Genomic DNA, 23,781 nt, shown 5'->3' on the forward strand with positions numbered 1-23,781 from the left:
AACAAGTCTGCATCTTGGATTAGAATGCACATATGTATTTTTTGTCTACCGGAAATCACCAGCGGCTAAAATGCAATTTATCTTTCTTTCCATTCTCACAGCCGCTCTCGGCGTCTGTGCAAACCCGTCCACGCCCAACGATGGGGCGCCAAACCACAGCCCGGACACAGATCTCGGGGTCAACATAACCAACATTGAGCTCGAGGAAAGGGGTAACAGCGGAACATGGGGAGGGTTTGCCGATTCGTGTACAGACATCCGATACTATCTCAGCAACAAAGACATGAAGAAGTACGAAATTGGCGAGTCAAACCCAAATTCCGCGGTCGGCGTCAAGCCATACCTCGATTCGCCGGTCATTGTGGCTCGGTGCCCGAATCTCTCTGGTCAGACGCGGTGCTCGGTGCTGCGGATTGGCGACTGCATGGCCAACCGGGAGGGCAAGCTTCAGATCGTTGACAAGTAAGTTGAGATGCTGCAACTCGAGGACACGTTCTAACGCGGACAGGGGAAAATGGCACACCACTTGCACTCAGTGTGCGTTCCAATCTGACGGCAGATACTTCGCCTGTCAATGCTATACCGGCAAGGGCAAGAACCTTCAGACCACCGTCGTCAACCTTAGTAAGTATCCCTAGCCGACAACAGACCTTGCTGACTGTTGTAGATGAACTCATCAATAACTTTGACGGCAATTTGATGTGCTTCTCAAACCGTGGAAGTCCGGAATATTGCCCACATGGGCCCTCCTTTGACATCACCAAGTATGGAAGCAATGGCTACTGGTATACGCCATGGGGAAAGCCGGGCAAGCGAAGGATAGAGCGAGAGGATGGTGAGGAGAGGTAGAGGGTATGTTTAATTGAGTGATGGCGCATTGAGTCGAGAGAGGGGGTCGAGAAGATACGGTCGACGTCGTCGGGATCAGGCGAGAGACTTCCGTTCCATAATTCCAGTTTAATTGTTTGACAATGCATCCTTTGCACGCTGTACTGAACAAGAGATCGTCCGAGGTCGGTCATATGACATGCATGATGACCGCTGACGTTCCGACAAACCGACAAGAGATGACCAGTCGGCAGACGTGAGTAAACCAGTGGGGTGAGGCGATGCCGGTAGATAAACGCGACTACGCTAGATTTCGGCATGTACTGATAGCAGCGGGTGGAACCATGGAAGCCGCCAGATATCCTAGTGCTGCCGCGCTTATCTCAGAACTTCGAACCCCTGTTCACCCCTCCATGTTGGACATGTACCATGTTGAACATGTACGACTTTGAGAATGCTTTTTCCAACCGCATCGGACAATTGTCGTATTCTCAAGCAAGGATGAGGCGGTGGACGGGCTACAATCGGATGTTGAGCTGGGTTTCCCCTCGCTTTTGGCGCCAGCGATTCGTCGACTCGACCAGCTCCGCGCACCCCCGGAGAAGCCATCCCCACTTCCTGAAAAACCCAACGTTGGCCTCCCAGCCGCGGGCATCCCACGGGTCGCCCCAGACGATCAGCACCGCCTCGTCGTGGGGTTTGCCCGTCACGTCCAGCAGGTCGTAGCACAGCACGTCCTCGTCCAGGGTCCCGTTGGCGACGGCCTGGATGATGTTGTCCCGGAAATGCGGAAATGGCAGCAGGTCCGACCAGGGGTGGTGCTCGACGGCCAGTTGCAGCGGCGTCGGACGGAGGCTTTCCGGGCATGACGTCCACTTGGAGGTGCCGTGGGGTTTGTTGAACGGGGAGATGAATTCGTCCCGACAAAGGCCGTCGATGGGAATGCCGAGTGAGAGGGCGTTGCGCGACAGGGCGTTGAGGGCATTGAGCCGGATGAGTCCCGGCAGCGACACGGGCTTCGGGGTTCGGAGGGTGTATTGAAGGTATACAAGCTCCATAAATGCATACGTGAGGGCTCGCCGCCACGGACATGTCGTAAACAGGTATCCATCAGACTCCCAGGGGGCACGATTGACGGACGGATCGGCGGGTTGAGCATGCCTCCTCCCTATGAGACGTCAGCCAGGCTCCAGGGTTTAGTCTACGGCTCTCTCCCGCTAGGCCCAAGTTACTGACGATACGCCCTCTGGTTAAGGCGATTCTGGCGGCGGCGTCGGTCGGATGCCTTGGTGATGCCGCTCCAGTCGTCGTCCGGGGCCCGCATCTCGACGAGCTGGGGCCTGCCGAGGCCCACGTGGGGGCGCGATGCAGCGGAATGGAGCTCGACTGGTCCGGCCATGATGTCGACAGGTGCGAGATCTGGAAGCAGAGAGCGCGGAAAGCCGGTGACGTGCGATATATGGTGTGCAACGGCTTATCAAGCAGGCGGGAGACGGGACCAGGGTCTCCCGGCGGTCCACGACTCCACGCCAAAAACCATCGCGCCTAGCGTCGTGGAACAAGTGGACCGACATCGTGCGTCATGGAGTCATGGCCACCATGTGGCGGGACAGGAACAGCCGCACTAATGCAAGCTGCGTATGTGGGTTTCGGCCGTGGCATCTTTGACCCGAGAAGACGACCCTGGCAACCTGGCGAGCGTGGTTCTGCTCGTGCAACCAGGCCGGCGAAACCTGGCCGCAGAACCATCATGAGATCCGCCGTCAAATGGGCCCGCAATGCGAGCTCAAGCAGTGGAGCACCCGCGCCATTGCCGGCGCTCCCGTGCTATATCGAGGCGAGAGACGGACGGCGGCCAGGCCATCCAAGTCTTTTTTCGCCGGCCGTGTTCCCACCGAGAGCGTCATGGCACCCACATCTGGCGATAGCTCCGAATCGGACTACCGCAGACCGCCAGAAACTAGAATCGGCGCTGAGAAATTGTGGGTGGATACGGATGGGATTTGTCGAATTCGCTCATCGAGCGAGAAGATATAAAGTCTCTGCGCAAGTCTCATCAGTCGTGGCGAAATATCCCATCGACGAGTTCTCTCAGACCCGCTCACCTCACTCACATTTCCCGCTAAAGAAAATCCTTTTACAATGGCAACCGACTATACTTTCCAGGGCTGGCTGGGCCTCTCGCCTGAAGCCGTCAAGGGCAAGATGGAATGGGGCAGCTTCGAGCCCAAGAAGTGGCAGGAGGACGATGTCGATATCCAAATCACCCACTGCGGCGTGTGCGGCTCCGACGCCCACACGCTGAGCTCGGGGTGGAAGGAGACTATCTACCGTAAGTGTTAATGATCTCGAGTCTATATTCTCCAACTATTGGACCCCAACTGACCCCTACAGCATGCTGCGTGGGCCATGAAATCGTCGGCAAGGCCGTCCGCGTCGGTAGCAACGTCAAGAACATCAGCGTCGGCGACCGCGTCGGAGTCGGCGCCCAGGCCCGGAGCTGTCTGCAGCCCGACTGCCCGGACTGCACGCGCGGCCGGGAGAACTACTGCGCGCGCCAGCACGTCGGCACGTACGCCGCCAAGTACCCCAACGACGAGGGCATCTCGTACGGCGGCTACGCCGACTACAACCGCACCAACTCGCGCTTCGTCATCAAGATCCCCGAGGGCCTGGCGTCGGAGGATGCCGCGCCCCTGCTGTGCGGCGGCGTCACCATGTACTCGCCGCTCCGCCAGAACGGCTGCGGGCCCGGCAAGCGGGTCGGCATCATCGGCGTCGGCGGCCTGGGCCACTTCGGCGTGCTCTTCGCCAAGGCTCTCGGCGCGGACAAGGTCGTGGGCATCTCTCGCCGGGCGTCCAAGAGGGATGAGGTGCTGGCGCTCGGCGCGGACCAGTATATTGCCACGGCCGACGATGAGAACTGGGCCAAGGAGAATGCGCGGTCGCTGGACATTATCATCTGCACCGCCTCCAGCGCCAACATGCCTCTCACCGACTATCTGGGCCTTCTCGACGTCGGCGGCCACTTCACTCAAGTCGGGTAAGTCAATCGACTCTCATTCCCTATTCTGCATCGCTAACAGCCACAGTCTTCCCGACGGCGGCAACCTGCCCCCAATCAACGTCTTCACTCTGATAAGGAGCAACATCAGCATCGGCAGCAGCCTCATTGGATCGCCCAGCGAGATTGAGGAGATGCTCCAGCTGGCCGTCGACAAGCAGATCAAGCCGTGGGTCGAGACGCGGCCGATGGAGGAGGCCAACCAGGCCATTGTGGACCTCGAGGCGGGTAAGCCCAGGTACCGATACGTGCTGGTCAACGGCAAGCATATCGAGTAGGCGCTGCGTGTGTCGGTTGGGATGGATGTATATTAGAGCTACGAATGACGGTCGTGTAAAGTAAAATTAAGAATAGAGATGATGATGATGAGAGATAAAAGGATGGTTGTCACGTCACAGTCAGCATAAATAGATGAGATCTAGGGTATGCGAATTTCCAATTAGTGGCCACTGAACAGTCACTGTACCCCGCAACAACCATCTCCCATTCACAACTCCAACATGCCCCGATCCGATGAAGCCGCGGCCTTCTTCCACGCCGTCTACTCGGCCGTGCAAGAAATCCCCTACGGCCGAGTCACGACATACGGCCATATTGCCGCCCTCGTGGGAACTCGTACGTAAGAGCCAGCCCAGTGTAAAAAACCCACGCCTGACAAGACAAACCAGCCCAGCGCCCGCGCCAAGTCGGCGTCTGTCTCAAGCATTTGCCCGCAGACGCCTCGCAGCGCTTCAACCACGACAACGTGCCGTGGCAGCGCGTCATCAACGCCAAAGGCATCATCTCGCCCAGGTTTGCCTTTTCTTTCCATCTCCCCGTGCCAGCTGGTTGACACGGACGTTCCAGGTCTCAACCCGAGGGCAGTCGGAACCAGGCCGCTGCGCTGCGGGCCGAGGGCGTTCAAGTCGCCACGAGCGCCATGGGAGAGCTCTCGGTGGACTTTGCCGAGTACGGGTGGTTCCCGGATGCGCTCCCGTCGGAAGAGAATGGCTCGGCGACTGATGGGGACGATCGGGACTGACTGGAACAGCAGACGACGGAGAAACGAACACGGAAGCGAGACTACAATGAAGATAACCTAAAAGCATACGAATAAAACAGTAAACGCCAGACCCATCTGAACTCCCAAGCCATTGAACCCATCAGCGAGAGGAGCCATCACCAGTGTGCTGTGTTGAACAGCACTGTCCTTGCAACTTCATCACCCGTGTGCTACGCTGAACACCGCCGTCCTTGAAAATCCATCATCCTTGTGCTACGTTGAACAGCACCCCCTTGAAACTTCATCACCCGCGTGGTGTGTTGAACAACACCGTCCTTGCAAATTTTCGCGACCCAGTCATTTGCTTGGCCTTTGCAGCAAATCCCACCGCACCCATGTCGCACTCACTCACTTCCGTGGTCGAAGTTCCCTCTTTGGGACGGGCGGCTGCCCCGTGGGCTTGCTCACCTGGGGCTTGCTTGCCTTAGGCTTGCTCATCTTGGACTGGCTTGCCTTTGGCTTGCTCACCTTGGACTGGCTTGCCTTAGGCTTGTTCACCTGGGGCTTTCTCGCCTTGGGCTTGTTCACCTGGGGCTTGCTCTTCGTCTGGGGCTTGCTCTTCGTCTGGGGCTTGCTCTTCGCCTTAGGCTCATTGGCCTCCTCCTCTTCATCTGCCTCGAGCTCGGCCGCCAGGGCTCTTTCAATCGCGGCCGCCTTGGCGGCTTGTTCCACAATGCGCTGGCTGCGTCGAAGATTGTGGGTATCTCGGCCCGCCGGCTTACGAGGACCTTGGGCTATGGTCTTGGAGACCTTTCCCTCCACCACCTTGCCTACAGGGCGACCGCCTCGGGGCTTGGCCTTGGCGGCCTCTCGATTTGCTGGGCTCGGTGCGGTCGCCGATCGTGGAGACTCGGGTTCGACTCCAGAGGCCGTCCGCTGCAGAACATGATCGTCGTGGTCATCGTTGTGGGCATCGTTGTGGGCATCGTCGTGATCATCCTCGTGATCATCGTCGCGGGCATCGTCGTGGGCATTGTCGCGATCATCGTCTTGCGGAGGCTCGGCTTCTTCCAGTGCGCTTGCCACGTTGCTTGACGTCGGGCTTGATCCAACATGATCAAGCGTCCGCCTTTTGCGACCTCCATCAGCCCCCTCGGCCTCCTCGTCTCCTTCGGCTGCGTCAGGTGTGAGCCGCTTCTTGGACGTGGTCGCTTGAGTGTTTGCTGCTGCGGTCTGCGCCATCTCGGTCTGCGCCATCTCCGCCTCAACCAAAGGAACTTGCTTCATAATCCATTGCAAGATCCCATTCGTGTAGACACTATTCTTCTCCTCCATTTCGAGATTAATCCTGAGGTCATGAAGCCTAGATCTGGCCCTATCTCGACCTTGGATTGTGGCATATTCGTCCTTTGCCTGTACTATTCCCTGCGAGATCTCCTCGATCTCGACCTCCAGTCGATTCATGGTAGTTGCGGACCCGCCGGCCTGCATGCATGCAAAGCCCAAATATTCAATCCACGTAGCCCATTTGTCTTGCTTCTCTGGGTCGCTATGTAACTGGAATGGTCGGGTGAAGCCAAACCGTTTCAAGTGCTGCTCTACCTTTTTCGTGTGTGCGAGGAAGCGATCGGGGTCGGTATGTTCCCCAAGTGGAACAAGCCTCGATAGGGCGATCCTTGACTTCTCCCACTCCGGTTTGAGATGTGATGGGTCGGCTGCCAGTTTAGCGGTCCACTTGGCATAGCTGCGCTCATGGAAACCCAGCTTTCGTATAAAGTCGCGCATATTGACGTAATCAGCGTAGCTCTGTTCAACCCCTCGCTCGTGTTTTTGCCAATCGCGGAACTGCTGCCAGTGATCATACTGCTGATTAATGACACGGTGATAACACCCCGGCATCCAATTGTGTTGGTTCCAAGGTTCCAGTATCTCACGATATTCGTCCAAGTTCTCCGCAACATGGTCGGCGAGTTCGATCGGATACAGAGGGCGACCGCCGTCTGCGACGAGATAATCGTAGTGAATCTTCTCGAATTGAGGCCTCGTAGCTAGACGATCAACTGCTATAAGTGTTCCCGAATCTGAGCTCGCTGACCGATGGCTGCGTGTGGCAATGCTTCCGTTGGGCGATATCTGGGCTGGTCTCTCATCGAGTCGGTCGAGATCAAGTGGGTGGGACGTTTTCAGGGCCTCATGTGCAATTCTGGACCATTCTTAGTAATCATGAACCGTATATACCGGAAATGCGAGTGAAGATAGCTTACCTCAGTTTCCCTCTGAGGATGGACTGGTCACACTTCCAAAGTTTGCGAAATTCGCTGACGCGTGGCTGGTAACTGCCATCAGCCGCGCGGTGGTCTTGCAAAAATTTGGCGAGTGCCTCTTTGCTCATGGAGATGACGTCGCGGGCGAGCATTGTCCCAGATGGTGGTTCCTGAAGCGAATCGTGGCCGTCGTCCACATCCGCAGTTGGTTCCACATCCGGTAGCTTTGGAGAAGCCATCTTGACGCTGCAGAGGTGGTGTTCCGGTGCTGATTGTAGGGATTGATGCCGTGCTGAAAGAAAGACGTGTTTGGTTTGTACTTATATTTGCGACTTCTTTGTTACACCAGAGCCATCAGGGCTTGGCCACTAATCTACTTGGAGGACGTGGCGGAGGCATTGGCAATCAGTACATTGCATTCTTTGGACCCAGTGTCCTGCTGATGTACCTCCTGTGGATTATCTGTGCGTTCAGCAGCATGGCAAGCCAAGCCAACAGTATTTTGTCAAACGCAAGCACCGGTTGCCTTTGTCCCAACCGTAGGCATGTTCCCCCGCCGCCTTTGAACCTGATTGCCTGTTTCTCTCTGTCCCAGTGCTCTCCGCTGCTGGCCGACCGGACCTCTGGCTATATCTTCACTCTCTTTTCCATCTTTCGCTTTCATTTAATTGTACTTCCTAGTATCCGACCCTTCGAAATGTCTCCCAACGCGCAGCAGGACATGGACCCTTTCGTTTGTGTTTATCCCACGGGGTGTCTTTCGGAATTGGCCATCAAAAAGAGCACACTGCAACAATTGACGACTGACGGAGGACTCCCTTACTTACGTATCCGATTTTCGGACATTGCATCATCCAGGCACGGAATTACATTTGGATCTGACCCAGGTTGTCATGTGGTCATCAATGACAACGATGTCAATAAGCGACATTTTTGTTTGGGCATAAACAAAAGTCGCCAGGTGATGCTTTACGATTGGGGCTCGAGTAATGGAACTTATGTTACTTACAAAGAGCAAAGGCGGTACCTACGAAACTACTTCAAATGGATCATTGGTGGACATCCTGTCGTCAAAGACTGGAACCCCGTCATCGTCGAACCCGGCGCCATGTGGAGATTCACGATTGTAGTCTCAGACTACACGGCTGAGGCAATATTCCCGACTCAGTTCAACGAAGAACTTGAAGATGCCTTCAAGACCTTGTGCTCGGAACCCGACAAGCGCACCCGACTCCACACCGGCCTAGACGAGCCAACATCCGACTCAATCCAGCTCACAAGGCCTCTAGGCAAAGGATCTTTCGGGAGTGTCGTTCACTCCTTCGACGTCAGCACCGGACAGGTGCTGGCGTTGAAGACTCCCGTGATAGGGACGATGGTGAATTACCCAGCGTGGGTCAAGGAGGCTAGGATCATGGAGGCAATTCGCCATGTTTGTACACCACTTCCCAGTACCGTTCTTGTTACTGATTATTTGCCAGAGAAACATTGTGAAGCTTATTCGATCCGACCTTTCTGATCAGCAAAAACCGATGCTGGCCATGGAATTCGTGCCAGGAGGGCAGCTGGGCTCCAGCGGCGAGCCCCTGCAGCCATCTGAGATGATCCAGATTCTCAGCCAGCTACTCAGTGCCCTCGACTATCTCCATACGCTGCCGGAGCCGATCGTCCACCGGGACATCAAACAATCTAACGTACTCGTCCAGGAACGATCGGCTGGCCAAATTTGGGTAAAGTACGCCGATTTCGGTGTCTCGAAAGCTGGTGACGATTATCAAACGGCCATTGGGTGCCCGTATTACCGTGCGCCTGAGATGCATGAGAGCGGTCGCTACACCACCGCCGTGGACATCTGGACACTCGGTGTCATGATGCTGAAGCTGATGGGGACCCTTGTAGAGCATCGGGGAGAATTGCACAAGGACTGGTGCGAGACCATCATCAAGGAGGCTGCCAGGGTCACGACCCGGAACCCACTGATCCAATTCGTCTTGGATCATATGGTGCAGATGTCGCCGGATCGTCGACTCTCTGCGAAAGAGTGCCGGGTGGAGCTACATCGCCAGTTTTCTGCGATGAAGGACAAGCCTTCGACCCCCGATGTCTTGGACATGCCGGAGGAAGGCTCCTCTACGTCGAGGGAACCGCCCCGAGAACAAGGCAATCAGTCTACGTTGGTCCCAGGCCCCTCTAGAAAACGCCTACCGATGACTTCCTCGGGCCCTGTGCCGGGTGCCGAGAGTTCATGGCCTTCAACCAAACGAAAAATCCCGGAGGAGTCGGAGTACATGCCTTCAACCCCTGGCAAGACCGAGCCAGACGCCTCGACTCTCGAGGGGCCGCTAGATGATTTGAGTCTCTGGAATCCTCAAGATAAGGGAGCGCCAGGGACGACCAGGAGTGGACTGCGATTCCTTCCAGTTGGGGGGAGTACGAAGGGAGACACGCAAGGGGGTACAGAGGCCGGTACGGGGCGGGATGCGGATGCGGATGGAGACGCGGAAGGGCATCGAGCGAAGCGGACGCGTTTGGATGATGCCGAAAGCTAATACGGTCGGCCGGGATCAAATCATTCGGCTGGTGCGAGGCATGTTAGTTACGACGGCGGCGCATACGGTAGCATTGGGGGGCGATTCAACTGAAAGTAGCATCATGTCGACACTCTTAGAGTCCATAGTTTATTTGTCGTGGCGGCCATTCTCACAATACCATCTGTCCGGGTCTCCTCCAATTGCCCTGCACGCCTCGTGTTGCAGTGAAAACACCATGGCCACATCATCACGACCTTCCGTTAGATGGCGTTTTCCGAGACCGACATAACCGTAGACGCATCCACAGCGTGGGACAGGTCCGCCCACAGCCGCCGTGATATTGGAGCCCGTCGGGAAAGACCTGTCGCACTCTGTCATACGCTGACTGATCCAGTTAAACGTGGAATGCGCTCGCCAACAGGAGGCGCTGATGATGGCGTATGTGCAGAGATGCATATTATGTAACAGGCCCCTGTACGGGTCGGAACTGAGATGTTACGGTGGGAGATTCGTCGGTGTGCACTGGCTGATCTCGAATGCGTTGGCGTAACACCGATGAGTGAGAGACCTGGTCGTGTGTTGTTAGTGCCGCCCCATTGGGAACACTCGGCTGCCACCAGCTCTGTGTGGTGTGATTGATCCTCTAGGTACTAAGGGCCCGGACATGTCTTCGGCTACTGATTTATTGTCAACCTGTAGCTGATACGCATTCCGCTAACCGGCAGAACGCTTGCATGCGTGCCAGGAGACGATGAATCGTCGTGTGACCCACGTGGTCAAATGCAGTGACGGCCTTGACTCTTGAACTCAAGGCCATCTCCTCCTATAGCATCTCCTTCATGCCTCGAACTACTGTTTGTGCGCTATATTGGACTCTTTCTTTGCAGAATGAGCCCGCCAAGACATTCATTGCAATATTTCTCTGACAAGGGGCCATCCGAAATAAGGAAATGGCCGGGATGAGGCCCAGAGGTGGGCTATTCAAGCAAGCGGAGGCTGAGTCTAGACCAACAACTGCCGTCGGGATCCGACATTTTCACGAAAATAGTGCTACTAAACAACAGGCAGATAATGGTTTGGGTGGGACCAAAGTTCCGTGGACGGGATGGGGGCATCCGTGCCGGTCAGAAGAGTCAGCTTGTCCGTTTCGTATCCTGTGGCTTGCCCCTCGATTTCTCGTTGCGTGCGGCCTTGGCCTGGGCTATTCTTTCACTGGCAACTCAAACTTTGGTCCAGGACTGTCTCGTATATTCTGGAATAGAAAAAAGCATCTGGCATCAAAGAAACCCTTGGCATCAAAGACTCTTGGCAGCACAGACTCTTGGCATCAATGCTGGAATCAAAGAATCTTCCAGCGTGAAAGAGCTCTCCAAGGTACAAAGAGCTTCGGACGGCACAGACTCCCACGGCAGCCCGCCTAGGCCACGTCCCTTCCAGCTCCACGTCACCATTCATCGGGAACCAGCCGATAATTGACGCGTGGCAATTCAATTTCAAATTCGAATTTTGTTTGCCATGATTGACTTTCCTCTGAATTCGTGCGTCCTCAGTTGCCACGGTCTCTGACAAGGACGTAGCACAGTCGTGGCGGCGAGGCTCTGTAAGCCAATACATGGCGGCTCTTCGCTCAGGCCCAGTAGGCCAGCCAGCTTGACAGATACGTACTGGGTACCTATGCGGGACACTAATGTGCTGTATCTTAGGTACCTTCGCCCTCCCTTGGGACAGTGCAACCACTGATCCAATCGATGCGTGGCCCAGCTGTTTATTGTCCGCGGGGCTGAGACCATGTACCACGGCCACACTGCCCGCACCTTGCTTCTCCGGATCGTGGCGCAAGGATTCTGAGGTTGTACAAAGGCGAGGGGCACCAGAACGAGGGGGAGGTGACAGGAAATGGCCAGCATGGCTTCAATGACAGGGCAAGGAGGTCTACGACGCCACTGACCAACTGTTACTCTGTTACTGTGGCTTCCACGTTGCGGAGAGCGGTGCTACAATAACGGCTTGAGAGACCAGAAATGATATTTTCATCCGACAATTGGTTCAGGGTGTAAGTAATTTGATGTCTCCATCAAGCGCTCTGGCCTTGCCGGAAGAGTCACTCCAAGTAACACGACGCATGACGGATACCAAGCCGAGTGGGTAAATCCGTGGCCATGTGAAGAGCAAATCAGCCCATTACTGCCCCGCATTTGAATTACCAATTGGCTTAACTTACCTAGGTAGTCAAGTAGTGTATGCGGATTTAGCTGACATTCTTTTGAGACCCCGCTAGATCGTCTTTAGACCCCAACCTGAATGCGACGGAGTCTGGTGAGGATGTCTTTACCGGCGGCCACGACATTTCTCTGGCAGATGGCACTCGAGTCGTTTAAGCGTATGACCCACACCATAAAACTGAGATCTTCCACACGCGTCCACGCTGATGGCATAATGCGCGAAATGATTGCTGATGGAGTATCAACTGGAGTTACCTAGCCAGTCCTGCAATCGTCTTCTTCGAAATCTGATGGCATGTCCGTATCCGAGATCGTGATTTTTTGCGACCGTGTTGCTTCGTATTCCGAGACTTACGTACACGCTCTTCCCATATGGGCGCTCTTCTCCGTGCCCACGTATTCTGTTTTCAATCTATGTTGTTGCTCAATGGCACTTCCATCGCTTAAATTACAAGGATCGAGGGCTGGAAGCTGTAGTTTAAGATTCGACGGCTTGAGGGCCTCGGAAGAGATTCGGGCGTGTTAGTGACGAACTTGGCTTCCCTGCTGTGGCTGTGCTTGTGCTTATCTGAGGCTAAACCTTTTCCCGATATTCTTCCCAGATCTCAGCCACATATATGAAACAAAGCACAGCCGCATTGATGAGGTCATGGCCATGGTCAGTCTCATCTCACACAGAGTCTGTGTTGCCGTAGGGGGATGTTTCACTGTAATACTTGGCCGTACTCATGTGGCAGGCTGACATCAGGACCTAATCCGGTCCTTAGCGTGATCTGGAGCTTTCTTGAACACCGGGATGCAAATGATGAATGGCATATGCGTAACTGGGAAATCCAGCTCAACAAAGTCGCTCCCACAGACGTTCACGTTAGTTTTCAGGCAGTACGGCCATATTCTCCCTAGTGTATCGTAACTAGTACGTAGAAAAATGTTGTCGAACTGTTCGTCATTCCGAGTGATGAGGTCTGCTACGCATTTTCACGTACCGGTCGGCTCTGCTCAAACCATGCGATTGTCTTCTGAGGAATGGGAAATTTATTTCTAGTGTACTGCTCTCTTGCAAAGACGTCAATGCTCCTGGACATGGTGCATGGCATAGTCGGGGGGATCCCTGAGTGTCTCTACGTGTTGTTGGTGGTCGACAACGCTGCGTAGAGTCTCGCCGAATATGGAGCTTGAACGGTTGCTGTCGTCGTCATCATCAAGTTGTAGCTCATAGATCTCTTTGCGCAACTAGCGAAATTTTGTTGCTCTCAACTATTCTCAACGCATGGTACTGGGGTTGAGCATTGCCGTCGGAGATTCGAGGGCTTGGATCTCGGGGACGATTGACGAATTCGTGCTGGAGATGGTACGGTATTTACCACGATGGTGACGATGAACCCGCTGAATATCCGTAAGTTGAAACGCTCAGCTTGGCACGGACGCTTTCTTTAGAGCAGACGGTTTTTCCGTTCGTCGGAGCTCCATGCCACGGCGAATTTGCCACCTCGTGATCCGTCAGCCAATGTATTCCAAACGGTGGGAATAGGCGCTAGGTTCGATCTGGCGCTCATGACCGCCGGGACCCGATCGTACTCGGCGCGGGTCGGTCGTTCGATCTACGTAAATTGGGGATTCGCAATTGGCCTATTATTTGCTTTTGCGTGCGACCAGTCCCGTGGGAGCGTGCGATTCTTCAAGTGGTGAGGCCACCCCGTGTCCGGCGGCTGAGACCAGCGAAGTCATTGCCGCAATGGGAACGATGGCTATGGGCGAGTGACCTCGTTCCTATCAGTAAAGCTTGATTTCATTTCTCTGGTGGGATTGAGGGATCCGTAGGACCACTCGAGAGCCACTTGAGACTGGGGTGTAGGTGGACCGCCTTTTGGTTCGTGTGCGTATGGAGCAGGGCGCTTGGAGAAGGCGGATATGTCGGAAGAAGCGCTTTGATTCGAAGCCAGATGGAGAACTGGATGGGGACGCAACGAAAGTTGAGCTATCTGGAGCCGATTATCACGATCCAACCTGATTCTGGACGACGATACTTATCTAGTCTGCGACGTAGTAGTGACGCCTGCCGACTAGATTACCAGATTCGTCCCGCCTCGCCCGGCTACTGTGACATGTTAGTGTTCAGGGGTCCCAACCCCCCTGGCATGGATACGGATCCGGCTGGACGGGGTGGGTTGATACATGGCCATACCGCGCCGGCTCTTTGCTTTGCATCAGGTGCCGGCTCTCCACGAGCTGTCAGAGACGTCTGTGCATATTTGACTTTGAAGCCGTTGCAACGTTTGCAGGGGAGGGCGGGAATGGCGTCGAGCAGGGGACTGTGGACGATAGTGGATGATGATAGCAGAGTGGATCGACGTCTGAGCAACACGGCCTGCTTAAATGGCACGCATTCTTGTTCCCAGCAGGACCCGACCTTTTGGTCGCTGTTGGTTCTTGCTTTCGTCTTCTCGAATCACGGTCCCGGATTGGCTTTGATCGCAATGGCCATCGCTGTCGACCCCGTCATCTTGGCTGCCTTTGGGGAGCCCCCGGAGGGCCTGGACCTCGAGGAACGTCGGGTCGTAAACCACAACGTCGCCGTGTGTGTTTCCCTGGGCCTCGCCGTGGCGGCCGTGGCCTTGCGGCTGTATGTGCGCAGACTGAAAGGGGCCCGGCTTTGGTTCGATGACTATGCCATCATCTTTAGTACTGTGAGCTTTGTCTACCAACTACCCACCGGTTGGAACTATGACTGACCTCCTTGATGGTAGTTTTGCTGTGGCGGAACCGTGGCCATTACCGTTTTGGGTAAGTAAACGCCGATCTTGTGCCTCCTTCTGACAACTTCTCACACCAAACAGCAGGGCAATACGGTGCCGGTGAGCACGTCTGGGCAACAAATATCCCCCGACTATTAAATCTTCTCAAGGTATGCATACCGCTGCGTCTCCAACCACACTATCCTGGCTGAGCAATGTCTGACGCTGATGCCGTCGCAGGTTATTTATGCTGAGGGATACGTTTATGGGTTGGCTGTCACCGCCACTAAGATCAGCATCCTCCTCTTTTATCGCCGTCTCCTCTACTCAAGCCCATCACCGAGGAGCCTGTTCTCCATCCTATACTGGGTGGCCTTCTTTCTCGCAACCTCCTACCCCGTCATCCTTTGGGTCATCATGGCCACGGCTTGTCGGCCGATAAGCTTCTATTGGAACCAGTACGCCGGTGCTGAGGGTCAATGCATTAATATTAAAAGCTTCTTACTAGCTTTGGGAATCATCAACATGCTTAACGACATTATGATTCTGACTGTTCCTATTCCGAGGATTCTCGAGCTTCAATTGAGCAAAAAGTTGAAGGCTTCAACCATTGGAATTATGTTACTCGGGGGCTTGTGAGTTATCACCATCCACATTATTCATCTAACCGTCGTCTAATTAAAATAGCGTTTGTATTGCCAGCATTGTGCGCATTTATTACATATACCAATTCTCTCGAAAACTAGATGCCACATGGTGGATGGGTCCCACCATGGCATGGTCCAGTATCGAGCCATCTATTGCCATCGTATCGGCCTGCCTTCCCACGTTTGCGCCACTCTTTCGATTCAACAGACCACACAGGTCAGGAAGCAACCCATACTACATCAGCGACAAGACGGTCGCATCAAGAAAGGGAACACAGGTGGCCAATGGTATGCGAAGTCCAGGCCGCTTCGGGATCTCTAGCCCGACCCATAATAACGCGACACGCCATATAATAGAGGACGACGAGGTTGAGCTTACCTGCAAGGTGGTAGCAAGAGATGCGGCTTCAAGTCAAGGGTCGGATAGCAAGAGGAACTCAATTGAGGAGAGGGGTATCGTTGTAAGTACCCACGTGTCGGTTGTCTCAAGTGGCAGGAAAGGGCCTCGCCATAAATTGGGTTCGGTATCCAGCGTGGAGTAGAGTCATGTGGAAATCATTAGCGTTTGGTTAAACGGCATACATTATCTCTGAGACTATAAAGTAGATGAAGCATTGCCTGAAGATATCACGATAATTACTAAAGAATTAAAGCCTAATATTGTTGATACTATTGTTGGTGTTTTTTTTTACCGATGAGCTTCTGGTCCCCCTCTGGGTATGTTGTAGGGCACCCTAACCTCTTGGTATTAAAGCATAACGGTTCCTCTCCACATAATATCTAGCAAGACAGTAGTGTGAACAGAAGCGTTGAGATGTTATATCGTTCTGGTGATAGACACGAATACCAGAATTACTGTACTGCTTACCTATGTGATGCAGCTGTAAACCCTTTTCAGGTCTGGGGGAAAATTACATTCTCTATCAATTTGACTATAACTACCTAGTTGGAAGGAAGATGCATACTTGACTCCAATAGATAACCCAGTCAGATTATCTAAGCCCCTGACATGTACTCGAATCACGCCTTTTGGACACTTGTCGGTCGCCCCATGCATACGAGTGGTAGCCGAGGCCGCCAACCGTGGTATGGCCGCCAATTCCACCGATGGAGAGGATCCATATAACATGAATCGCGCTTCCTCTGTGTGAAGGCCTTCAACCAAAGTCTTGAGGGTATTTCCGGGCCCGACAATAGCTATGCCGTTGCTGGCTTGAACCTCGATCTTTTTGAAGTTGTTCATGTCGTTCACGAGATTTCGGTTACTGCCACCAAGAGCTTCTATGAGTTGACAAACATGTTAAAAAACAGTAATGTATTAGACATGCCTTTATTGGCGAGGTCGTGACCGAGACTCCGAGCTTGAACTTTGATGTCATTCCCAGAACCGCCAGAGGTAATGTTAGAAACTTCAAGAGAAGTATTCGGATACGTAACTACAGCTAGCGTGTACTGGTAATTGAAGTTGTAGTCCGAGTGTCGTTGAAGGTGGTTTAGCTCGTTCTGGAATTGTACGCGACGTTGATCTCCGTGGACAGCGCCTACCAAACAAGTATGGGGCTGACCATATTTTCTTTTGGTATATTGAGCATTTGAAATTTTTAATAAAAGCAAGAAAGTGTGGAGAGCCGTTGTCCCAAGTTTCTATTAGATTTCGGAGAGAAAGGTCTGGAAGACATTGCATCACATTGGGGTCATAATCGTTGGAATTTTCTCCCAACTTCAGTGCTTAGGCATCTGATTCGCATACACGAGAATGAAAGATTGTTGAATGCGAGACAAAGGAGTTGGCAATTTCTTCATCGTTTTGTATGTAAATCGTTCTTTGAGGGAGTGAAACTGAGATTGCAATCTTGGTTTCAATCGTCGTTCTGCTATCAATATTTCCATTTATTTATTTATTCAGTATACGCTATTTTACCTATATCTAGGCCTATAGAACTCCTGCTATTTAACTCAACAAGGAAAATCCTTTCAATATTTCCATTAGCCACTGCACGTTAGCATTGCGCGTCCTTGCTTCTAAGACCAGTAGCATATGAACCAGCGAGATTCTTAGCTTTGGATCTAGTGTCATCCTTGGATTGTCCTTGGAGTCCAGAAGTGTTCGCAAAAACGTTGTCGTGCTATTGCTAAATAAATTTGGCATAAGTCAACTCTTGAACCATGGCCGTTGAGATACGCTAAGGCTCAAACCTACACATTCATGAAGATCCATCAGATTGTTCACCAAGATGCGTTGATTCTACTGTAGTTGGCTGACTAACCGGTATTTTCGCCACTGTGTAGTAACTTCAGGGTACAAGGGCATACCTTGAAGATTGACACTTGGTCGCCATTCAACCCACAAGCGAACAGTCTGGATCGTAAGGCTTTAAATAAAAATAGAAAATTCATGTTCGTATTGTTAATATGTTGCTATTTAACTTTTAAAATACTAGAATTGTGGCAACGAGCACTTACAGATCTGAACTGACCTTGGCTTCAGGCATCAGAAAGTAACATGAGACTAACTAGCGGTACAATTCACGTCAACTTGGCCACAAAATTGTACCTGACTCCTGCATTAAAATCTCGATAGGGTGTAGCTAAATAAGGCTAAGCGCCAGCATAAAGCATGGCATAATACTAAAGGGCACCGGCATGGGATCGGAGGATCCGGCGATGACCGGGTATGCTCGGCGTTTGGGACCTCCGGCTGCTTTGCCGGCATCACTCGATATGCCAGACGTTGTAAGTTCGAGGTTCCGACTAGTGAGATAAGAAGAGTCATGGAGCACATAGAGAAGAAATAATATGGGATTTGATATCTTTCAGCACTATTCTGGATCTTCTTCTCAAGTCACCTACAAACGCTAAGAACTGTGAAAGACACTACACCAACATTCCGAACATCAAACTCACGCCATTATGAGACTCATCATTCGCGATGACCCCGAGGCAGCTGCTCTGCAAGTCGCCAACCACATCATCAGTATGCTATTTAAATCTAGCTATCCATTCGCCTCTAATTTCATCATCACCAGGCCGAATCAACACCTTCGCCCCAACCGCATCCAAGCCCTTCGTCCTCGGCCTTCCTACCGGCAGTAGCCCCCTACCTGTCTACCGCAACCTTATAACAGCATGCCGAGATGGCCGAGTCTCATTCAGCAATGTCGTCACGTTCAACATGGACGAGTATGTCGGCCTACCTCAATCGCACCCCGAGTCTTACCATTCCTTCATGCACACCAACTTTTTCTCACAAGTGGATATTCCTCTCGAGAACGTGAACATCCTTGATGGAAACGCACGAGATCTTCAGGCAGAATGCGACAAATACGAGGAGAGAATAAAGGCTGCGGGTGGGATTGCACTCTTCCTGGGCGGCGTGGGCAGTGATGGACACATTGCCTTCAACGAGCCAGGCTCGAGCTTGGTGAGCAGGACTAGGGTCAAGACGCTTGCATACGATACGGTGCTGGCGAATGCCCGGTTCTTTGGAGGAAATATGGACCAGGTTCCCAGGATGGCCCTCACGGTTGGTGTACAGACGGTTATGGACGCTAGGGAAGTGGTCATCATCGCGACAGGCGTAGGCAAGGCCCTCGCTGTCAAGAAGTCGATTGAAGAGGGAGTGAGCCACATGTACACCCTCTCGTGTTTGCAAATGCATCCATATAGCATGATCGTCGTGGATGAGGATGCTACTCTGGAGTTGCAGGTCAAGACTGTGCGGGTATGAGTCTCTTTCCAAGATGTTTATGCTGGAACTGCATGCGCTAACTCGGTCATAGTACTTTAAAAGTATTGAGCCTCCGGCGAAGGAGACTCAGGGGATGCGGGACCTGAAGCGACTGAGAACATCATCGCTGGTGTCGCCACCTCAAACACCCCAGTCCAAATTTGCGCTGGAGAGAGATGCTCTGGATGATGGAGAGCTGTCACCGGATAGCATGTCGTCACGAATTGCACCGTTCCATTGAAGCATGAAACTTGGTAAGGAGATATAGATTTAGATAGAACTCGAGACAGTCAGGATTGCATCTTTTGGCACTATTCTCATTGTATGGGTTGTATATCCGTCGTTTCCGGCCAGATCCCAAACGTCACCTGGTCCAGGCTGGCCTGGTTGAAGATCTGCCATGAGTAGTCCAGATCTGGGCTTATCACAGGAAGACTCATGGGATCATGCAGTGCCGTGGGGCTTGGGGTTTGCATGCCCTGCAGGCTCTGCTCAAGCCGCGTGGCCAGCTTATCGTGTAAGCTTGGCTTTGGCTCATTCGTCTGCCTCAGGAAGTCAAGGTGAATGCGGATATTTCCAAGGTCTGACAGCAATGAGTACATAATCGACGATGTAACATAAATAGATATGGATTTGTTTGACTCACCATCTGCTTCTCCGTTGCCACCTTCCACACCCTGTATCACAATAAGAGCGGCCCATGTGATCATGACGAGATCCCAATTGGACCAAATCGCCTTGTCGTTTAAGTGGAGCTTGAGAGTCGCACGTGCTGAAAGTAGGAGTTCGTATTGCTCCTTGGGCGTGATGCTATTAGAGTGGAGGTTGCATCCCCTGGCAGGATGGTAGATGGACAAAACGAGCAGTCGGTGCAACACATACTGACGAAAGACTGACTGGCGGTCCTGCTCACTGTCATCAACTTCCTTGCTAAACTCTACGAGCCAGTCGTCAAGCTGTCTAGCCCAGTCGCGGATGACAGCTGCATCGACAGGACTGAATGGATACGCTGACCAGGTAGTTTCTGAGGGGCTACCCGTAAAACATGACCAAATGGTTGGCAAGCCGCGCCCAGTGAAGTGAGTCAGGCCGGTGTGCATCATTCGAGATAGCCGGTAGAGTTGATCCCTGTGTGATATGGTGAGCGATGGGAGGGGCGGCTCCCGTGGAATGACAGGAGCAGCCATGTGAAGAGAGGCATGCTCTAGATCAACAATTTGAACGCCAGTAAAAAGCTTCCGCCAATCCCTAGACCTCTCATCAATGTGTGGTGGACAATTCTCAAGGATTAAACGATGCGCGACAGAGATCCAAATACCCGTCTCCCGGACGCTGCCCTCGGTCAAGAGCCCAGCCAAAATGATGGCTAACACGGTTTGAAATGCCCATTCTTCCACTGAGCCTGGATCGTCTGGAGAGTGTCCAATTTCGCTATTCGGAATACTCAGTTGCGCGATGGCATTACAGAGTACGTTGAAATAATGCGGTGCTAGCTCAGCTACTTCAGTAGTTCCACGAGTACTTGAGCAGTATAGAATAGAAGCCAGAAGCAGTGGCCGAGGGGCAGAAAACCGTTGTTTGCTTGGAAGAAAGTGGAGTCCTGGTGTCTTTTCATTGAAGCTGGAGTTGTGTTAGCGGAGAGAAACTGCGCTCTGCTCAAGGTTACATACATCTGCCAGAGGTGCTTGATGGTACTCCTCCGCCATATCAAAGCATCAATGGAGCTGGGACTTATCCTTTCAAGGCATCGGACGGCTTCCCATAGAGAATTCAAAGAACTGTCTTCTTCTTGTAGCTCATCTTCTCCATTCATGTCTATCTCATCGCCTGCTTCCGCCTCGTTGGGCTTCGATCTGGAAAGACCTATGTATTCTTCAATCGACTGAAGTCTTCGCAATATCTCACTGTTGAATTCGATGTGAGTCGGGTCAGTCAGGGGCAGAGACCCTGGGATAAACGGGACAGAAGCATTGGACCGAGGTACAAAAATGCAAGGGTTGCCAGAACGCCTGCATCTCCGACATATGTTCCCGCTGTCTATTCTACATTTCATCTTCTGCCTTCGGCAATTAACTGTGACCAACCAATTAGCACACTCAGACCAGATTTCAAGCTTCGGAAACCCACTGCAAGCTTTGCGAGCCTTGGGCTCCGCCGGCTCTGCGGGTGCTGCAGGTTCTCCTGCATGACGAGCCACGATGGTCTGACCGTTTGGAGACATGACCGCAGAGGAGGTAGAATGGGGTGGTTGAGGTACGGTCCGGTGATTGCCGGTAGGATGCAGAGAGGATGAGAGAAGGTGTGGGTGAGCTCTAGCTTTACAGTGAGTGCCACACCATGGACTGGTTATTGCGGATAATAAAGATCCGTTATCGCTAGATTTACGCATGGAACATTGAGGAAGAAGACGCCAGCAATCAGACACCATTATCAGTAGCCGTTAGTGTAAACCACCAGGAATCTTTGATCCACTCTCCACATTTGAAGCTATTCATTCCCCTGATTTCTCCGCATTATACCCCTGGTATCTTGGAGCTCCCAACTAACAACTAGGCCTATCTAATACCAATTCATCGCTTCTATTTAGCCGTCATATTCTGGTCATTTTCCACGCCATCTCCGCGGGCATATAATGTCCCATGACAGGATCGTTGTATGCACTAGTATTCTCCGGCCCACCTTACACCGGCGATGTACGGCAAACCCGGTATAATTGCCGAACCTCCGTCTCCCAAAGCAGCTTATCGGCCTCCCAGAGGCTAAACCAGATTCAAACTCCGCCAATGTGACCTTGGTCTCCGGGTTCACCGGCTTTGTTGTTGCCACTCGTCTGTTCTAATGGCATTGCTTCCGCCTATTTTCCTCTTGTCCTCCCAGGACGGGCGCTGTTCGTCAGTCGCATGATGTTCCTCCCTCCCCGTTGGCTCCACACCTCCCAAAGCTCCCGCCGGTGATGTCACAAGCCACCTCCAGCCCTGATGGCTTGCTTGCCCGGGCTAAGCAGATTGTTGGGGAGTTTGAGCTAAGCCCCGAAGATGTTTCAAAGATAGCAAGACATTTTGTCCAGCACATGAGTATGTCCTACCTTCCCTTATCCTGCTTGATGATAAGTCCTAACGATGCTACAGAGGATGGACTTCAGCGTGATGGCGCAACTCAAATGCCGTCTTTCGTTACGACAATGCCAAGCGGTGCCGAGAAGGGTCTCTTTCTAGCTGTTGACCTAGGCGGTACCAATTGCAGGGTTTGTTCAGTCAACTTGCACGGTGATTCTACCTACACATTGGTCCAGTCCAAGCACTCCATACCGAGAGAGCTGATGGTCAATTCCAGCCACAAACCTCTGTTCAACTTTGTCGCGGAGAGAATCCGAGATTTCCTCAAGGACCAGCACGAAGTTGAACCTATCGAGCATCTGAAAATTGGTGGACAGCAAGTAAACAGGGACACCCAGTTAAAGCTTGGATTTACCTTCAGCTTCACCTACGAGAACGAGTCGCTCTCGCGGGGAACCATGATACAATGGGACAAGGGATGGGACATTCCAGATGCCCTAGGCAGGGACCCCTGCGAAATGCTACAGACTGCCATTGACAAGCTGTCCCTATCAGTACATGTCTCAGCCCTTGCTAGCGATAGCGTTGGTACTCTGATGGCAAGATCGTACACCTCAACAGGCGACTGCAACACCCTAATTGGCGCTATATTTGGAACTGGGACCAATGCGGCCTACGTTGAGAGGCTTTCAAATGTGCCGAAGCTTCAAAACCGACCCGAGTTCAAAGATCATGGCCCCGAGAGCATCATGATCATCAACACGGAATGGGGTGCATTTGACGAGGAAATGGAGGTGTTGCCTACAACATTGTACGACAATCTACTGGACGAGAACTCAGCAAACAAAAAGAGCCAGATGCTTGAGAAGCGGATATCGGGGTTGTATTTGGGCGAACTATTGCGGTTGGTCATCTGCCAGTTGATGGAGGCCAAGCTCTTGGACATGACAGTCGACGAAGAATCCCCTCTAACAAGACCATATGCGGTTGACAGTTCATTCCTCACACTCCTAGCCCAGGATTCTAGTGAGTCTCTGAATGATGCAATACGCCACATTTCGAACACTTTGACAGCCCAAAATGTCTCATGGAAAGATGCTCGCGCATTCCACTTGATTGCCGCATCCATCGCACGTCGGGCTTCACGGCTAGCTGGAGCAGCCATTGCAGCCATCATTATTCAATCCGGACGATTGAAATCCGCGAGCACTCGGTCAATATCCACACTCTCAACACCAAAAGCAGTGGAGACAACACATAGGGAGAAGAGGGATGATGTTGGTCGTCCGACTGACACCGCGGCAAATGTTTGGCACTTCATCAACCATCTCTTGCGGAAACTAATGAGACGAATGGGCCTGAGGCGCAAAAATCCATCGAAATCCATTTCAGCGTCAGAGCTCACAGATTCGAAAATTTTACAGGAGCCCACCATCGATATCGGAGTAGACGGGTCACTCTTTGAGTTTTACCCAACGTTCGAGGAGGACATCAGAGGAGCGCTCCGGGACATACCAGAAATCGGAGTTGAGGGAGAGAAGAGAATCACCATGGGACTTGCGAGAGATGGGTCTGGTGTTGGAGCGGCGTTGATAGCACAGTCGATAGAATAACAGCATTTTACTATAGATATGCATCACACATTCCCAGAATAGACATGAATGATGTGGGCGATGAGTTTCAAAGAAAAATAAATTCAATTTAGATCGAGGTTGGAAAAATCGG

General features: G+C 52.6%; 10 protein-coding genes across 10 annotated transcripts; 7 read left to right on the forward strand and 3 right to left on the reverse strand.

The window, feature by feature from the left end:
- Positions 1-70: 70 nt before the first annotated feature.
- BGZ61DRAFT_531164 (Cyanovirin-N) lies at positions 71-849 on the forward strand (the record flags this gene model as incomplete). The annotated part of the gene is made up of 3 exons (XM_046253665.1): positions 71-462; positions 509-624; positions 668-849. 3 exons carry the CDS (start codon positions 71-73, stop codon positions 847-849), a joined length of 690 nt encoding a protein of 229 aa, XP_046106215.1.
- Positions 850-1,346: 497 nt separating this feature from the next.
- BGZ61DRAFT_349044 (uncharacterized protein) lies at positions 1,347-2,227 on the reverse strand (the record flags this gene model as incomplete). The annotated part of the gene is made up of 2 exons (XM_046240117.1): positions 1,347-1,996; positions 2,065-2,227. The coding sequence occupies 2 exons, from the start codon at positions 2,225-2,227 to the stop codon at positions 1,347-1,349; spliced, it is 813 nt and encodes a 270-aa protein (XP_046106216.1).
- Positions 2,228-2,695: 468 nt separating this feature from the next.
- BGZ61DRAFT_212850 (NADP-dependent alcohol dehydrogenase) lies at positions 2,696-4,277 on the forward strand. Its single transcript, XM_046238037.1, has 3 exons — positions 2,696-3,160; positions 3,223-3,871; positions 3,921-4,277. The coding sequence occupies exons 1-3, from the start codon at positions 2,971-2,973 to the stop codon at positions 4,168-4,170; spliced, it is 1,089 nt and encodes a 362-aa protein (XP_046106217.1). The 5' UTR covers positions 2,696-2,970; the 3' UTR covers positions 4,171-4,277.
- A 115-nt stretch (positions 4,278-4,392) lies between these two features.
- BGZ61DRAFT_349776 (6-O-methylguanine DNA methyltransferase) lies at positions 4,393-4,913 on the forward strand (the record flags this gene model as incomplete). The annotated part of the gene is made up of 3 exons (XM_046240174.1): positions 4,393-4,507; positions 4,561-4,684; positions 4,739-4,913. The coding sequence occupies 3 exons, from the start codon at positions 4,393-4,395 to the stop codon at positions 4,911-4,913; spliced, it is 414 nt and encodes a 137-aa protein (XP_046106218.1).
- BGZ61DRAFT_449240 (uncharacterized protein) lies at positions 4,855-7,124 on the reverse strand. Its single transcript, XM_046245579.1, has one exon. The coding sequence runs from the start codon at positions 6,771-6,773 to the stop codon at positions 5,283-5,285; it is 1,491 nt and encodes a 496-aa protein (XP_046106219.1). The 5' UTR covers positions 6,774-7,124; the 3' UTR covers positions 4,855-5,282.
- Positions 7,125-7,835: 711 nt separating this feature from the next.
- BGZ61DRAFT_531169 (kinase-like domain-containing protein) lies at positions 7,836-9,687 on the forward strand (the record flags this gene model as incomplete). Its single annotated transcript, XM_046253666.1, has 2 exons — positions 7,836-8,570; positions 8,620-9,687. The coding sequence occupies 2 exons, from the start codon at positions 7,836-7,838 to the stop codon at positions 9,685-9,687; spliced, it is 1,803 nt and encodes a 600-aa protein (XP_046106220.1).
- Positions 9,688-14,368: 4,681 nt separating this feature from the next.
- BGZ61DRAFT_492983 (uncharacterized protein) lies at positions 14,369-15,815 on the forward strand (the record flags this gene model as incomplete). Its single annotated transcript, XM_046250595.1, has 6 exons — positions 14,369-14,578; positions 14,639-14,675; positions 14,729-14,796; positions 14,867-15,261; positions 15,314-15,561; positions 15,631-15,815. The coding sequence occupies 6 exons, from the start codon at positions 14,369-14,371 to the stop codon at positions 15,813-15,815; spliced, it is 1,143 nt and encodes a 380-aa protein (XP_046106221.1).
- Positions 15,816-18,183: 2,368 nt separating this feature from the next.
- Positions 18,184-19,241, forward strand: BGZ61DRAFT_348454 (glucosamine-6-phosphate isomerase; the record flags this gene model as incomplete). The annotated part of the gene is made up of 3 exons (XM_046240062.1): positions 18,184-18,247; positions 18,300-18,994; positions 19,053-19,241. The coding sequence occupies 3 exons, from the start codon at positions 18,184-18,186 to the stop codon at positions 19,239-19,241; spliced, it is 948 nt and encodes a 315-aa protein (XP_046106222.1).
- Positions 19,242-19,317: 76 nt separating this feature from the next.
- BGZ61DRAFT_349752 (fungal transcriptional regulatory protein) lies at positions 19,318-21,221 on the reverse strand (the record flags this gene model as incomplete). The annotated part of the gene is made up of 4 exons (XM_046240170.1): positions 19,318-19,583; positions 19,647-20,620; positions 20,671-21,073; positions 21,128-21,221. The coding sequence occupies 4 exons, from the start codon at positions 21,219-21,221 to the stop codon at positions 19,318-19,320; spliced, it is 1,737 nt and encodes a 578-aa protein (XP_046106223.1).
- Positions 21,222-21,818: 597 nt separating this feature from the next.
- BGZ61DRAFT_417909 (putative glucokinase) lies at positions 21,819-23,706 on the forward strand. The gene is made up of 2 exons (XM_046243418.1): positions 21,819-22,074; positions 22,129-23,706. The coding sequence occupies exons 1-2, from the start codon at positions 21,954-21,956 to the stop codon at positions 23,667-23,669; spliced, it is 1,662 nt and encodes a 553-aa protein (XP_046106224.1). The 5' UTR covers positions 21,819-21,953; the 3' UTR covers positions 23,670-23,706.
- The last annotated feature ends 75 nt before the right edge of the window (positions 23,707-23,781 follow it).

This window comes from Ilyonectria robusta, assembly GCF_021365365.1.
Source record: "Ilyonectria robusta strain PMI_751 chromosome Unknown BGZ61scaffold_7, whole genome shotgun sequence".
NCBI classification, from domain to species: Eukaryota; Fungi; Ascomycota; class Sordariomycetes; order Hypocreales; family Nectriaceae; genus Ilyonectria; species Ilyonectria robusta.

Coding starts and splice junctions, on each gene's coding strand:
- BGZ61DRAFT_449240 (XM_046245579.1), bottom strand. CDS start 6,773: ATGCCGGGGTGTTATCACCGTGTCATTAATCAGCAGTATGATCACTGG.
- BGZ61DRAFT_417909 (XM_046243418.1), top strand. CDS start 21,954: ATGTCACAAGCCACCTCCAGCCCTGATGGCTTGCTTGCCCGGGCTAAG. Junction 22,075..22,128: donor ACATTTTGTCCAGCACATGA/GTATGTCCTACC, acceptor ACGATGCTACAG/AGGATGGACTTCAGCGTGAT.
- BGZ61DRAFT_212850 (XM_046238037.1), top strand. CDS start 2,971: ATGGCAACCGACTATACTTTCCAGGGCTGGCTGGGCCTCTCGCCTGAA. Junction 3,161..3,222: donor GTGGAAGGAGACTATCTACC/GTAAGTGTTAAT, acceptor TGACCCCTACAG/CATGCTGCGTGGGCCATGAA. Junction 3,872..3,920: donor GGCCACTTCACTCAAGTCGG/GTAAGTCAATCG, acceptor TAACAGCCACAG/TCTTCCCGACGGCGGCAACC.